The sequence below is a fragment of the Schistocerca nitens genome, chromosome 2, assembly GCF_023898315.1.
Source record: "Schistocerca nitens isolate TAMUIC-IGC-003100 chromosome 2, iqSchNite1.1, whole genome shotgun sequence".
Classification (NCBI taxonomy): Eukaryota; Metazoa; Arthropoda; class Insecta; order Orthoptera; family Acrididae; genus Schistocerca; species Schistocerca nitens.
In genome coordinates, this window is record NC_064615.1 from 481504101 (window position 1) to 481520550 (window position 16450).

Genomic DNA, 16450 nt, shown 5'->3' on the forward strand with positions numbered 1-16450 from the left:
AACTTGGGTTTCATTGAAACAAGATGTAAACATGTGACAAAAAGCATGTGTTCATTGTCAGTGAGCAAACATTTCACACATACAACCAGTGCTTGCTTAACTGTCAGTGAGGGTATCAGTCACATCTAACATATACACATAGATGTAGTGGGACTATTGCCTTGCTCTCAGTGTTTCACCTATCTGTTAACAATGTCAGGTTTACACATTGGCCAGAGGCAGTTCGACTGAAGGACATCTATGCAGAAAGTGTTTGCACTACACTTTTATTATCATGGAACGCTTGCTTGGGAGTCCTAAACATTGTCAGCACCAACAAAGGAAGGCAGTTTGAGTGTCAATTGTTCACTCGCCTCACAAGACCCTAGATATACACCACATCAAAACCACTGCTTACCATAAGTGTCAAACCGCAAAAATTGAAACGGAAACTCGAGGTAGGAATATCAGTAATGTAGGAAAAGATAGATTACCAATTATCATAAAGAAGACACGTGAAGTTGCAGACAGGCACAATTAGGACACTCGCATAAAGCTTTTGGCTACAGCCTTTGTCAGTAGAAGGCAGACGTGTGTGTGTGCGCGCGCGCACACACACACACACACACACACACACACACACACACACACACACACACACACCTCATGCACTCGTGACCACAATCTCCAGCATCTTTGGCTGGAATGCATCATCATGTGGGATGCAAGCCAACAATCTGGAGGGGCAGGGATGGGCAAGGAATAGTAGTGTATGGGTCTGGTGTCTGGTGGAATGTCCAGGGACTAAACTGCCAACATGTGCAGTGTCATTAGGTTGTGGGGCAGAGAGGTGGGAAAAGGAGAAAAAAAGGAGAGGAGTGGGGAAATATGGGAGGATGCATTGGCAGAGGGCTGGAAATAGTGTGGGAGATTAGAATGGGGAGGAGATGGTAGGACATAAGGGGTGGAAACTGTTTGGTGGAGGATGTGGGGACAGTACATTACTGTAGGTGGGATCTATTGTCCACATGTCCACCACTCAAAAGTTTCCATAACCTCTGTCCCATCATCTCCTCCCCATTCTCATCTCCCACCCCACTGCCAATGAATCAGCTCATCTTTCCCCATGCCTCTCAATTTCCCCACACCCCTGCTCCACAAACGCCTGCCACTGCGCCTATTGGCAGTCAAGTCCCTGCACACTCCACCAGACAGTGTTAGTCTCTCCTCCCTCCAGTATACTATTATCCCTTCCCCTTCCCTCACCCCCTCCAGATTGCTGCTTGCATCTCACATGATGATGTATTCCGGCCCGAGATGCTGGGGTTTGCGGTCGTGTGCGCATGAGGGGTGTGTGTGTGTGTGTGTGTGTGTGTGTGTGTGTGTGTGTGTGTGTGTTTTACTGGCAAAGGCTGTGGCCAAAAGCTTTATGTGAGGATCTTTTAATTGTGCCTGTGTGCAAATTAACGTGTCTACTTCACGGTAAATAGCAATCTGTCTTTTCCTACGTTGTTAAAAGTTGAACAGTGGCATCACAACATTAAGAACACAACTTTCAGGTGACCGTGTTGCTGACTTACCAACAATTTTAGTGGATATCTTGTAGCTATATGATTCCAGAACATAACACCACTGCTGTAGAAATGAAATAGCTTGACAACTAGACTTCCAGTTGATTTCTGTGATCCTACGCGAGTGGAGTGTGGCATTCCACTTTAATTTTCAACTTGAAACAGAACATGGCATTCTTTAAATCAATAAATGTTTGACACCATGCTATCCCTTCTGTTTTAATCCGTCTTCAGTTGTACTTGCAAGGCATGATGCACAGAGAGAAGCTCTATTTGTGATGAACATGCCGAGAAATTCCAGATGGCGTAGATGTCTCAGTGTTGTTTCCTCTGGGTGCTGTTTAAAGGAAAATGTAAATGGCTCATGGTCTTAAGTAATCGACACAGTGAAATGGAAACTTGTAAAAAAAATACATTGAAATAATTGGTCTTTTGTTTTTAGTTGTTAAGCATTTCCATTGCAACTGATATGAAAAAGTGTGTGTGCATTCATAGGAGTTTCCTTTCTGTGGTGATAAATAAAGGATTATTTTTACTAGAACCCACAATATAAAACAACAGATAGGTGAAAAAACAAGAACCTGACAGAGAGCAGTACAAAAATGCGTATGTTTTGCCCTTCTGTAAAGAAATTTGTTGTGTTGAAAGCATAACAGTCATTTATGTTGAAAGCAGTAGACATTAAACAGGAGTCAATAAGTAAGCTGAATACTTAATGAAATGTGAGTTAGATTAAAAGCTATGTAAGTTTACATGAAAATGACATATTTAGATGAGTAAATAAACGTATTATAAATGCTGGTTAAATTGACGAATAAATGTTGAAGTAGAGGTAGGTGTATGACATTGTGAGGGAGGGTCGGCCAGCCAAGGCAAGCAATCCCTCTGTTACACGTCAGCATTATGAATGTTGTTAAAAAATATTTCATACTGAAACAATGTTTATTCCATTGTCTTACAGTTGTTATTTTTCTTATTCATTTATTTTACAGGTGTATGGCCATGGTAAACAGACAAGATCTTTCCAATATGTATCAGATCTTGTGAATGGTCTGATATCGTTAATGGCATCAAATTTCACATTACCGGTAAATTTAGGAAACCCCACTGAGCATACTATTGAAGGTATTCTTCCAAAATCAATAACTACATAATAATTTCACCAGTATTTAATTTACTTTGAAGATATTAATATGAAATGTGGAAGCATCTGGGGTATGGAATTCTTTTTAAATTTGATGGTACAGCTTCAGGTATTTGTATGTGGGTCACACTCTGCTTCTATCAAGAAGAAAAATTTAATGCCACACTTACAATATCAGGTGGGGCAAATAAAAGTGGCCCAGAGAATGGAATTCCAGGGTACAAAGAAAGACAGCAGAGAAAAGGAAATACAGTACTAACCTGACTACAGCAGATGTTGAAAGTGATCACCATTCATTTCTTGGCACTTTTGGGCCCGGATCAGCAAGTTGCTGAAGATGGATCAAAGCTGGACTACTGGAATTCCTGCAACCTCATTCGAAATACTCTGCTGCAGTTCTTGAAGACTTTGATGGTTATTGCGATACACCTTGGACTTGAGGGTTCCCCACACAAAGTAATCACGCACTGACAGATCAGGTGACCTGGGTGACCAGCTATGGCCTGACGAGACTAACCTCAGCTAACAACTGTCAGGCATGAAGGCTGTGTAAATTAGTCAAAGACTTAGCCAGATGTATGGGCAGTTGCTCCATCCTGTTGGAAGTAACCGGGTGTGGTTATATGCATACATTCACGTCCAGTCGTATCCACTTGTCTGGGCCATTTTTATTGGCTCCACCCTGTATTAGTGAGGTAATGATTTTGCTAGTAAGTACTTTTACTGAAGGCAGTCTTGCCAACTCACTACTGTGGCTGGTTCATTGTTTGAGCTGTTTTCCTAAGGATAATTGTGCAGTTGTAAATATAAAACAGTATTTGTTGGAGAGCAGTGTAATGAATGCAGTTTATGTAAATATCTCTTTCACTGAGAGCTCGGTAATAGTGAGCCTGGGGATTATTATGGAGCACTATAAATGCCATTACAAATTTAATTCAGTTAACTTACAATTTTTAAGGAATTTGTTCATCATTATGTTGCAGTGTTGTTCGTATGGCTAAGAATAAGTAGTAATATTGTGAAAAGGATGTTGCTATTCACCATATAATGGGGATCCTGAGTCACAGATAGGCACAACAAAAATACTGTCACAAAATAAACTTTCAGCCAACAAGGCCTTTGTCAAAAAACAGACAAAACTTACGCACAAGCACGCGTGCGCGTCTTCTCTGGCTTCAGCTGCTAGAGACTGTGTGTGTGTGTGTGTGTGTGTGTGTGTGTGTGTGTGTGTGCGTGCGTGCGTGCGTGTGTGTGTGTGTGTGTGTGTGTGTGTGTGCGTGCGCGCGCGTGCGTGTGTGCACGCGCGTGCGTGTGTGCACGCGCACTCACTCACTCACTCACATGCATGTGTTTTGTCTATTTTTGACAAAGGCCTTGTTGGCAGAAAGCTTATTTTGTGACTGTCTCTTTGTTGTGGCTATCTGCAACTCAGCATCTCCAGTATATGGTGAGTAGCAACTATCCTTTTCATAATATTTTTACCTTCCATCCTGGATTTTCCTTTGTTTAAGAATAAGTAGTAAGTGATAGCAATATCATTTCATGTCACTATTATTTTCCTTGGTGGCGTATTGGTTTGTGACTGTAACCTGCAGTTGACTACCCTCCAGGACTGTAAAAATAACTGAATAGCATCAGTTTTTTATGTCACTACTTTGTTTATAGTAACATTTACATAATTCCATGTTTCACATTTTACAGTGTTTTGTAGTATCTTATAGACATTTACAGTGTCTTTTCATCGACTCGTGCATGTGTGTACTTCTTTTATGTTTTTGGTTGTTCACTTTCTTCTGAAGAAGTGCTTGAAAGTATTAAACCTAGTGTACATGCAAGCCCAACTTTTCTGTGGTCTTGAGTTTCTGTTAACGGTAAGAAAGTTTTAAATAATTTTCTCTCTCTCTGTGTCTGTCTGTCTGTCTCTGCGTGTGTGTGTGTGTGTGTGTGTGTGTGTGTGTGTGCGCGCGCATGTGCAAATGTTGAAAAAGTGTTGTGAACAACTGTGAAACGTGTCGTTCCAGGCTGTCATGGATGTAGATGGTCATCATATTCGGCAACGTTTGTAACCTGGAATGTAAATGTGATACTCATTTAACAAAAGCTACCCTCTCATGTGGAAATTAAAATGAGTTTCTTTAAATGGTTTATTCATTATTGCTCTTTCACATGTTGTTACAAATGTTTCTTTTAAGTTACTTTGTCATGTGATCACATGTTCATCACGGGGTCCCTCTCCATTAACAAAAATGAAATATAGTCACCCTGTAAGTTGTATCTTAATTTTTGAAAGTCATTGTCTTTTTATAACAAAAAATAACTTATATTTATGCTTACACTAAATGAGGCTTCTAAGTTATACAATAATTATACCCAGATCAGAATAACAGTGTGATTGACAGCAAAGCACAATTGCGTGTGGAAGGGGGGTCTGCTGTAATTTATTCTCCTGGCACCAATTACAGTCAGTTTAATATGATTTATTTAGTTTGTTAGACATTTTATTCTGGATTAATTTTTCTTCATCTGTATGTCATCACATTATTCTAAAGCAGATTTAAAGCTGGAAACGATTTTCTCCAGCTTTCTAATATGTGTATAGCAACTGAATTTCTCATTTGCAACCAACTTGGTAAACCAAATAAAATATTGATTTGGGTTCTGAATCAAATAATGGTTTTTGAAGGACAATATTTTCGCCTTTGAATGTTACTTTTACTTAAAAAGCAGCATAAATGTACATATGCGGTGTCCATCCACATATGAGAACTTTTATTCCAAACCTTTTCAAATACAACAAAAGTTTGTAAGTTGACAGAATTCGTTATTTCCTCCTGTGTTTCACAAAACAGTCAATTTTTAAGCAGAGCATTAGATTGTTGTAGTGTCCGGTTCAGAGTTTCTTGCATATCCCTTGCGCTAGCATCGCAAGCCAAATGTCACATGGGTATTCAAGCAAAGTATTTACTATATTGTGCGCTTCGGCGTATTGGGAAATCTTGAGCACATTGAATACAAGTATTGTCTGATATGCCCTACTCTTCAGAATTATTTAGAAGTAAATTTGTGCGAAACCTCAATAGTCAGCCTCATCTGTAAATGTAAGACGATTCCTAAATTAATCGATTAAACAATGTAGAAACATTGACCTCAGCAGCAGTAGTTTAATATGTGAATGTAAGATGACCCGATATTTTTCGAATGACGAATTTGAGAAAAAAAACTTTGTCTTCTAATCGGTTAAAGACGGTATGCCCACCTGCTGTGAATTATTCCTTCATTCTTTAAGAGATCTCTTAGTTCCTGGTTGACATATTCCTTCCTATTGCCTGTGCACAAGACACAAATTTTACAACTATAGTTATAGGTTTTTTCCCCCACTAGTTACTTAAAATTTCTAATTATGTCCAATACTTGTTACGTAGTACATACAAAAATATCTTCCTCATGTAATCAGTCAGGGAATACCTGCCATCCCCAGTTGGTCTTGTTTCTACGTGAGCACCCAAGTCAGAATATATTAATTCAAGAATACCTTTCACTGTCGAGTCAGAATGTTGGAAAGGTAACCTTGTGTCTTTATCTTCCAAGCATATAACACATGAGAATCAATAGTTCCCGTATAAATAATCCAATTGGCCGTACCTTTCTGCAGAAGCTTCGATTCTGTCAGGTCTTAAATGTCCTATCTTTGTGCCATAAGTTCATGTCATTTAATAGTGATATGGATGTGGCTTCAACCAAACAATTATCTGGTTGGTCCACTTTGTACATTTGTAAAGTGTTGTTATTGAAGGTAGCTTGACAGTAGCTTCTTTTGATTATTATAAATCCTACAGCCTTGTTTATCAAAAGTGACAGAATGTCACTTTTACAGTATCTTACTTGCAGAAAGTAAATTCATACTTAACAGTGTTGTGCAAAGAACATCTGTTACTTTCTCTTTTTTGCCCCCCCCCCCCCCCCACTCTTTCCTACCAGCTTGGGCACCAATGTGTTTGTCACAAATTCCTTCAGCGGGTAAATCATTATTATTTGCCACAACCATCTGTGGTGATAACATCGATCTACATGAATTCATTTTACACAGAAGTTTAGATGTTTGCTGAAGCACCAGAGTCAATGTACCAGTCTTTATTTATAGCTCTACCAGTTGTATAGTTGGCGACTATATTAATGTCTTCTCACCACACAGCGCACGAGGAAAGCTGCATTGTCGGTTTGGCTGACAACAAATAACCAGCAGCAATGTTATGGATAGCTGCAATAGCAGTAGTCCAAGCCACCTCACTGTGGTCATTTTCATTGTGTATTACAAGCCATTTCATGTTAAATTTATTATGTGTACCTAATAAGTGTGACATACACATTACAGAATGAAATGTTTATTCAATCATTCCCAGGCATAATGATATGAAGCGAAATCAGTGATACAAACTGTCACTTTGCAGAATGGATTCTAAAATAAATTACAACTTAAAACAACAGATTACACCTTCCGTTGTCTCTTATTTTACTAACAGAACAATGCAAAAACAAAGGTAAAGTAGCCACAGCAGGATGAAGAGCATTTTATACTACTTTAAATTGTAGTCAGAATATGAGATAAATAAAAGAAAATTTCCGTTACTGAACTATTACTTACTGCATTCCATACACATACTTTTATACCCACAAGGAGAGGCCTCAGCGGTGTGATCAACTTCTAGAAACTATATAAACCCACTTGTCACTTCAATTTTCATCTTTCTTATTTTGTGCATAGTGCTGTAGGTTTTTAGGTTATATTTTAAATGTATGTAAGATCAAAGGTGGGAATTTAAGGAGATGGGACCTGGATAAACTGACTAAACCAGAGGCTGTACAGAGTTTCAGGGAGAGCATAAGGGAACAATTGACAGGAATGGGGGAAAGAAATACAGAAGAAGAAGGATGGGTAGCTCTGAGGGATGAAGTAGTGAAGGTAGCAGAGGATCAAGTAGGTAAAAAGACGAGGGCTAGTAGAAATTCTTGGGTAACAGAAGAAATATTGAATTTAATTGATGAAAGGAGAAAATATAAAAATACAGTAACTGAAGCAGGCAAAAAGGAATACAAATGTCTCGAAAATGAGATCGACAGGAACTGCAAAATGGCTAAGCAGGCATGGCTAGAGGACAAATGTAAGGATGTAGAGGCTTATCTCATTAGGGGTAAGATAAAAGCTGCCTAAAGGAAAATTAAAGAGACCTTCGGAGAAAAGAGAACCACTTGTATGAATATCAAGGGCTCAGATGGAAACCCAGTTCTAAGCAAAGAAGGGAAAGCAGAAAGGTGGAAGGAGTATATAGAGGGTCTATACAGGGATGATGTACTTGAGGACAATATTATGGAAATGGAAGGGAATGTAGATGAAGATGAAATGGGAGATAGGATACTGCGTGAAGAGTTTGACAGAGCACTGAAAGACCTGAGTCGAAACAAGGCCCCGGGAGTAGACAACATTCCATTAGAACTACTGCAGCCTTGGGAGAGCCAGTCCTGACAAAACTCTTACCATCCAGTGAGCAAGATGTATGAGACAGGCGAAATTCCCTCAGACTTCAAGAAGAATATAATAATTCCAATCCCAAAGAAAGCAGGTGTTGACAGATGTGAAAATTACCAAACTATCACTTTAATAAGTCACAGCTGCAAAATACTAACGCGAATTCTTTACAGACGAATGGAAAAACTGGTAGAAGCGGACCTCGGGGAAGATCAGTTTGGATTCCGTAGAGATATTGGAGCACTTGAGACAATACTGATCCTACGACTTATCTGAGAAGAAAGATTAAGGAAAGGCAAACCTACATTCCTAGCATTTGTAGACTTAGAGAAAGCTTTTGGCAATGTTGACTGGAATACTCTCTTTCACATTCTGAAGGTGGCAGGGGTAAAATACAGGGAGCGCAAGGCTATTTGCAAATTGTACAGAAACCAGATGGCAGTTATAAGAGCCGAGGGACACAAAAGGGAAGCAGTGGTTGGGAAGGGAGTGAGACAAGGTTGTAGCCTCTCCCCAATGTTATTCAATCTGTATATTGAGCAAGCAGTAAAGGAAACAAGAAAAATTCAGAGTAGGTGTTAAAATCCATGGAGAAGAAATAAAAATTTTGAGGTTCGCCAATGGCATTGTAATTCTGTCAGAGACAGCAAAAGACTTGGAAGAGCAGTTGAACGGAATGGACAGTGTCTTGAAAGGAGGATGTAAGATGAAAATCAACAGAAGCAAAACGAGGATAATGGAATGTAGTCGAATTAAGTCGGGTGATGCTGATGGAATTAGATTAGGAAATGAGTCACTTAAAGTAGTAAAGGAGTTTTGCTATTTGGGGAGCAAAATAACTGATGATGGTCGAAGTAGAGAGGACCTAAAATGTAGACTGACATTGGCAAGGAAAGCGTTTCTGAAGAAGAGAAATTTGTTAACATCGAGTATAGATTTAAGTGTCAGGAAGTCGTTTCTGAAAGTATTTGTATGGAGTGTAGCCATGTATGGAAGTGAAACATGGACAATAACAAGTTTAGACAAGAAGAGAATAGAAGCTTTCGAAATGTGGTGCTACAGAAGAATACTGATAATTAGATGGGTAGGTCACATAACTGATGAGGAGGTATTGAATAGAATTGGGAGAAGAGGAGTTCGTGGCACAACTTGACAAGAAGAAGGGACCAGTTGGTAGGACATGGTCTGAGGCATCAAGGCATCACACATTTAGCATTGGAGGGCAGCGTGGAGGATAAAAATCGTAGAGGGAGACCAAGAGATGAATACACTAAACAGATTCAGAAGGATGTAGGTTGCAGTAAGTATTGGGAGATGAAGAAGCTTGCACAGGATAGAGTAGCATGGAGAGCTGTATCAAACCAGTCTCAGGACTGAAGGCCACAACAACAACAACAACAACAACAACAAGATGATTACTGTGCAGATAAATTGCACATCTGGTAACAAAAATACATTTTCACACAATTGCACAAATATAAATAGATTATTCATCTTTCCTTTTTTAACTGATAAATGGGAATTTTCAAATAATTGAGTATTGTTATGGATAAATAGAATTAAATTTATATTCACAAAAAATATGATTGGGAAAAAAATGGTATAAAGAAAGAACGAAAAAAATGAAAAAGTTTATACTATGATTAAAGTGATGTGACAGAGGAAAAGAAAGAAAAAAGCACATCTGAACCAATTAATGGAATAAAAATAATGATCACAGTAAATTCAATAAAAAAAATTCAGTGCCTACCTGACGAGATTCGAACCTACAACATCCTGCATGTGAAGCTGTTATCCTGTCCATTATACCATGCAATCGGACTGTATAATGCCAATTTTTTTTTTTTTTATCGCTGTTGAGTGTTACACATAATTCCGCATTTTCTTTTGTTTCGTCGATTACTCAAAAACCCGGGTCCACCAGAGTGAATGGCTACAGTGTGTAATAACTGGGATCTTAACCTACATCACTATATAGATAATTTCAAAAAGTCGATCGCACCATCTCCTTGTCAGATGTTTCACCATCACTGCCTTTGGAACTGGAGTCGCCGGATGGGGGTGCCAGATTGATGATTAAAGAATCCATTATTTTGTCTCTTAACACCCTCTTTCCGATAAACTACTACTAGCGGTTTATCAGAGTGATGTGCATAAGCTTCCCAATCAGCTACGGTGATTTTGTGTATTGCTTCATGGTTCAGCCTTTTTTGCTACATGTCCCCACACCAATTTTATGTAATTACAATGACATGGGAAGCACAAGTTACGGGTAGTGTGTTGATACTTAATTATTGTTTGACATAATGGTGAAAGTTCTTGGAATTAGTTCTCTGTTCATCTGTTGTCAGGTGATAATTTGCTGTTGTAATCAGTAAAACAAACAGTTACCGCATGGTATTCTGTGAGTGTCACTTTTGTAGACTACATGTACATCTACATGATTACTCTGATATTCACAATTAAGTGCATGACAGAGGGTTCATTGAACCACCTTCAAGCTACTTACCTAATGTTCCACTCCCGATCAGCGTGCAGGAAATACAAACACTTCAATCTTTCCATGCGAACTCTGATTTCTCTTATTTTACTGTGATGATAATTTCTCCCTATGTATGTGGGTGCCTGCAAAATACACTGCCAGAAAAAAAAAAAGTGGACCTAGAGAGAGGACATTGATTTCAATACGATGATGGCATATACCACCTGTGGGACAGTAGATGTACTGATAATGCTGTCAGTGTTATCCTCCAACAGATAGTGTAGTGGCGCTGTCTGTGTCTACCCTTTAATAGGGAATACCCACAGCCAGAAAGCTCAGTGTGGTGCAAACATGTGAAGCAAGCAGAGATGCACTCGTGCTTTCTACAGCCAACTGAGCGAGTTTGATAAGGATCAAGTGGCAGGGAGGTCCTTTTGAAGAATTGCCAAAGAAGTTGGGCTTGCTGCATCAGTTGTGCAACAATACTGGTATCAGTGGTCACATTCAGTGGTCACATGAACATTCTCACACATGTAGATGAGTTGCTGGATGTCCATAGAGCATGGACGCCTGCCAGGATTGTTGATTGTAAGGGCAGCAGTGGCATATTGTACAGCTGCTACAGCAACACAGATAAGAGGGCTTGTGAGCCCAGATGTGTCAACGCGAACTGTTGTGAACTAGTTATTATCAGTGTGAACTACGGGCGCACACACCTTGAGCCCATCTTCCACTCACACCACGTCATCAGTGTGCTTGGCTTGACTGGTGCTGTCAGAGGATCACTTGGAAGATGGAGTGGCATGTCATGGTCTTCAGCAATGAAAACATATTCTGCTTGTATGCAGATGATGGTTGCTTGTGCGTATGACGTAGACCTGGTGAGTGCTGTCTCGTAGTGTGCATTTCTCAAATACACAGTGGGTCCACCCCAGGCCTTATGGTGTGGATATAGATAAGCTACAGCTCTCATTCATGTTTGGTGTATGTGGAGGTGACACTACCCAGTGCTTGGTATGTGCAGAATGTCGTTAGACCCGTTCTGTTGCTATTCTTGCATCAGGAAGGTAATGTGTTGTTTCAACAGGATAATGCTTGCCCACACACTTCCTGTGGAGCTCAGTGTGCTCTGAAAAAGGGGCAGCAACTTCCCTGGCCAGCACAATCTCCAGTCTCTGACTCAAATAGAACTGTGACCTTTCTGACAGGAAATCATGAATTTTATTAGAAGACATGTGAGGGATGTTGCCAAAAGCCTTATGGAAATCTAAAAATTTGGAATCAATTTCACATCCCCTGTTGACAGCACTCATTACTTTGGGAGAATAAAGAGTTAGTTGTGTTTCACAAGGACAGTATTTTCTGAATCTGTATTGGCTGTTATCTTTGAGTTAAGTCATAACGTCTGAGGAAAGTATATGTTCCAAAATCCTACTGCAGATTGACATTAGTGATATGGGTCTTCAATTCAACAGATTACTTCTGTTTTTTTTCTTGGGTGTTGTGACTTGTGCAACTTTCCAGTCTTTTAGGTGTGGATTTTTTGACAAGCTTGGAGCTGTTGTATCAGCATCCAGTGAAAGGAACGTGACTGTATGCAAACTGGACCAAAGACATTGCCTTTATTTAAGCTGCTTCGCTATGCTAAGGGTATCTGCTTCTGAGTTACACATGTTGGCAGTTGTTCTTAGTTTGAATTATGAAATATCGGCTTCGTCTTCTTTGTTGAAGGAATTTCAGAAAGCTATGTTTAGTAACTCTGCTTTAGTAGCACTGTTTCACTAACATCGTTGTGAAAGCTATTTAACAGCATCTTGGACTAAGTTTCGAGCTTCTGTAAAACTTTGCCAATCTTGATGTTTTGCATTCTTTTAAATTAGGCGTGCTTTTCTTGTTGCTTCGGCAACAGTGTTCTGACTTCTGTTGTGTACTGTGGGGGATCAGTACCATCTCTCATTAATCTGTTTGGTATATATCTCTCAACTGCCATTGATACAATTTTTTCGAATTGATACCCCATCTGGTCTATGCTTACATAGTCGAATTGGAAGAGTGGAGATTGTCTCTTAAGAAGATATTTGCTTTTTGAAATAGCTGTATTTTACATTTATTTTTGGTGAATATAGATGTTATGATTTTCACTCTTGCTACAACCACCTTGTTGTCATGAATCCCTATATCCACCATGAGGTTCCTTATATGCTCAGGACTGTTTGTTGCTAAGAGCTCAATTACATTTTAGCAACCATTTAAACTTTTGGTGGGCTCCAGAGCCTATTGTTCAAATTAATTTTCTGAGAATGCATTAAGTATGATTTTGATCAATGTTTTATGCCTACCCCCAACTTCAAATAATATTTTCGCCAACATATCGATGGTACATTGAAGTCACCACCAACTATACTAATATGAGTGGGGTACCTATGTGAAATGACACTTAAGTTTTCTTTGAACAGTTCAGCAACTGTATCATCTGAGTCGGGGTGTCAGTGAAAGGAACCAGTTGTTAATAATATATACAGGTTGTCGAGTATAACCTCTACCCAGACTAACTCACAGGAACCATCTACTTCAATTTCACTACAAGGTAAACTACTTCTGACAGCAATAAACATTCCACCACCAACTGTGTTAAATCTGCCCTTTCTGTATGTGGTTAGGTCCCTACATCGATTCGAGCTTCAGCACTTCCCATTAGTGCTTGGAGCTCTGGTTCTGTTGCAACACAGCTACGACAGTTTACAGCTACAATACTGCCTGTGTGTGCACTGCAGCCTTTTAGACTGATGCCCTGTGTGTAGTTTCATGACACCCTTTAACCTAACAACCACCTAGCACCCGTCCACACAGTCCCTGCTGCCCGTGTAACTGCTTCTTGTGTACAGTGGACCCCTGACCTATTAAGCAGAATCTGGAGACCTACCACCCTACGGCACAAGTCGAGGAATCTGCATCCTTCATGGCAGCAGAACTTTCTGGTCCCCTTGCATGGGCACTGTACCAAAGGATCTCAGTCAGGTCTGTTGATGATGCCACAGATGATGAGCTCCTCCTTCATCTCACAAGCCAGATTGAGAGTCTTTACCACTTCAGGGAGCTGCCCGAAACCAATCTAAAGTGATCCACATCGTTAGTACCGATGTGACCCACCACCTGCACTCAGTGCTTGTCACGGCATCCGGAAGCAGCATTTTCACATCAGAAATGACTCCTCCCACTATGCATACAGAGTGCAGTCTAGATTCTTCTCCCCCTTAGCAGCCATATCCCCTAAAGGGCCCCATTACATACCTAATGTTGTCACTCCCAACTACCAGTAATCCCACCCTCTGTGTGAATGCCCAGGCCCTGAGGGCCGAGAGGCTTCCTCTGGAACAGGGCAAGCAACTGCATGAGGCTCAGGGACTTTGTTAGCCACAGATAGCACCTGAAACCTGTTTGTCTGTTGAGCTGGTGAGGCCTTTTGATTGGCAACCTGGAAAGTTTGTAGCTGCCTGCCACACCTTTGAATGACCTCTGACTCAACCATGGGTGGGGGGGCCATCCTTAGTGTGGGCAGTATCAGGGGTGGCCACAATAGTGGAGCGAGCAGGGGGACATGGGGGGCATGCTGGACATTCGTCAGATCCTCACATCCGGTCCCCCATAGTGGTTTTCATTGGCAACAGCCTTAGGCTGTGGGACCAAAGTAATGACTGCCTGCAGTTGTGAGCAAAGGGTCACCATTTCAGCTCGCTCCTGCACACAGCGATCAAAGTCCCTATCCATACAAAAGACAGCAAAACTGTACATAAACAGTTATTACAATACTGGACTGCATAGTAAGCACACAAACCTGCAAGAAATTTAAGAACTAAACTAGTAAGTACACATATAACTGTGAATTAAGTTGCTCCTGTTTGAAGCTTGTAAAAATATATAGCAAATGAACACTGTGCAAATGAACACTGTGTTCAGTTTATCAGCAGCAGGAATGCAAGGTGTTCTCACCTGGATGCAAATAAGGCGACAGTTGATTCTGAAACTATTCTTGAAATGTTTCTCCATTCATTTCAGAATGAGAATCGGAGTTGGTTTTCGACTTTGATTGGAACTCCAACTTACTTGGAGGCACAAATATGGTAGCAGCAGAACCAGTGCAAAGCCACCTTGACCGTCTGTTAGTCAAATAAAACTTCTAGTATGGTTTCAATTACCCAAGTCTCATGCAGTTGATGTTCCTTTTGATCTGACTTCATGCATTTTTCTTAGAAACATCATCCTAGCAGCAGTAACATCCCTACAGTTTCTGTCAGTCATTACATATTACATATTGCGATCCCATGTTCTTCAGTATTCTATGTATTGACCTTGTACTTCCTTCAAACTCGGTAGCTTCACACACAGCAGTGAGCGATTTCACTGCCATGGGGAACTTGCATCTTTCATAAAATTTGAAAACTTTTTGACTTAAAATATCTTATTGAAGTTCTAGATTCTTATTACCTGCTTTGGCATTGTATGTTTCTTTCCTGGGCCGAAACACCACATTTCCAGTTGCCTGCTGAGTCGTCTCGGTCTTCCGACAATTTGCATGACACTTCATACACCAATATTGCCACATGCTGCGGCACTGTGACCCTGCACCTCAGCAACCTTGCAAATTGGATTGCCTGAATATGTTTCACATTTGAAGAATGAGCACACTTTAAAAATAAGGCTGCTTACCTGTTTGTGAAACACTTGGAACTTACTTGGGTTGAGCCACCTGGACAAAGCTCACAGGACATACAGCAATACCACAGAAATCAGTCAGTTGAAGTTTTGCATATGTAAAACAAGATAGAATGTTCAAATATGATAGTGGCTGAGCACTGATTGGCTAGCTGTGCAGCTGTCAACCGCACATCCCTGCCCCATAGGCCATCAACACTTGTTGCAGACGATGAGAGAAGAATATCTTGTAATTTGAAGTCCCTTCGAATCACTTGCTACTTGCCTTGGGTAGGCTGTGACAATTTCTTTCAATATGATGATACTTATTACAGTTATGGCAGTTCAGTCCCTTGGAGGAATTGTGTACAAAATTTCTATTATCTTTCTCATTTACTTGAAGAGCTGTGTGTCTGTTCATTGAGGGGCAATGCTATTCGTCTTCCTCTTCCAGCATCAATTTTGTTTTAATAGTGTCTCCAGTTTTTGATATATTGGAATTCTTTAGGCTTATGATAATTGATTTGTAGTTATCATGCAGTTCAGCCAATAAAATGCACACTACCCACTCTTCTTTCACTTTAAAATTCAAAGCATTTAACTTAGAAGTGGGAATTGCTTTGTATGCATATTATTATGCTGGCGTAATGTTCTCCATCTATATTGGGAGGAGTGTAGTCAACTAACAGATTCTTCTCTGAAATCTGGAGTATTTGTATACTTGTTTTAATTTGTCCCTTGCTTCATTTGTAGATGTATATTGCATGTGTATGTAAATTTCTGGAGCAACTGACAATATTATTTTTGCTCTAGCATCTTGCACATTTGAATTGTCCTTTATTTCACCCAGACACAGGTGGGATCCTGTCCACTCGTCTAAATATGGTGCCTAAGAAGCTAGACAACATTCAAGCAAATCTTATTTATAGAGTTTATTAAAATAGGTTGAATTGACAGTACTTAACTTGGATATACTGTGACTTACCACAAGCAATTGGCAACATGCAAGTATTCAATGTCCTTCGATATATACAATTTCCATGCAAGCAATTAATATA

The 16450-nt window shown here is 40.0% G+C and overlaps 1 protein-coding gene across 1 annotated transcript in view; it reads left to right on the top strand.

The window, feature by feature from the left end:
* Positions 1–16450, top strand: part of LOC126236413 (UDP-glucuronic acid decarboxylase 1) — a 71637-nt gene that overhangs the window by 51190 nt on the left and 3997 nt on the right. The window contains exon 6 of the mRNA XM_049945709.1: positions 2543–2675. Coding sequence (XP_049801666.1) covers positions 2543–2675 — 133 coding nt within the window. The remainder of the gene's footprint in view (positions 1–2542; positions 2676–16450) is intronic.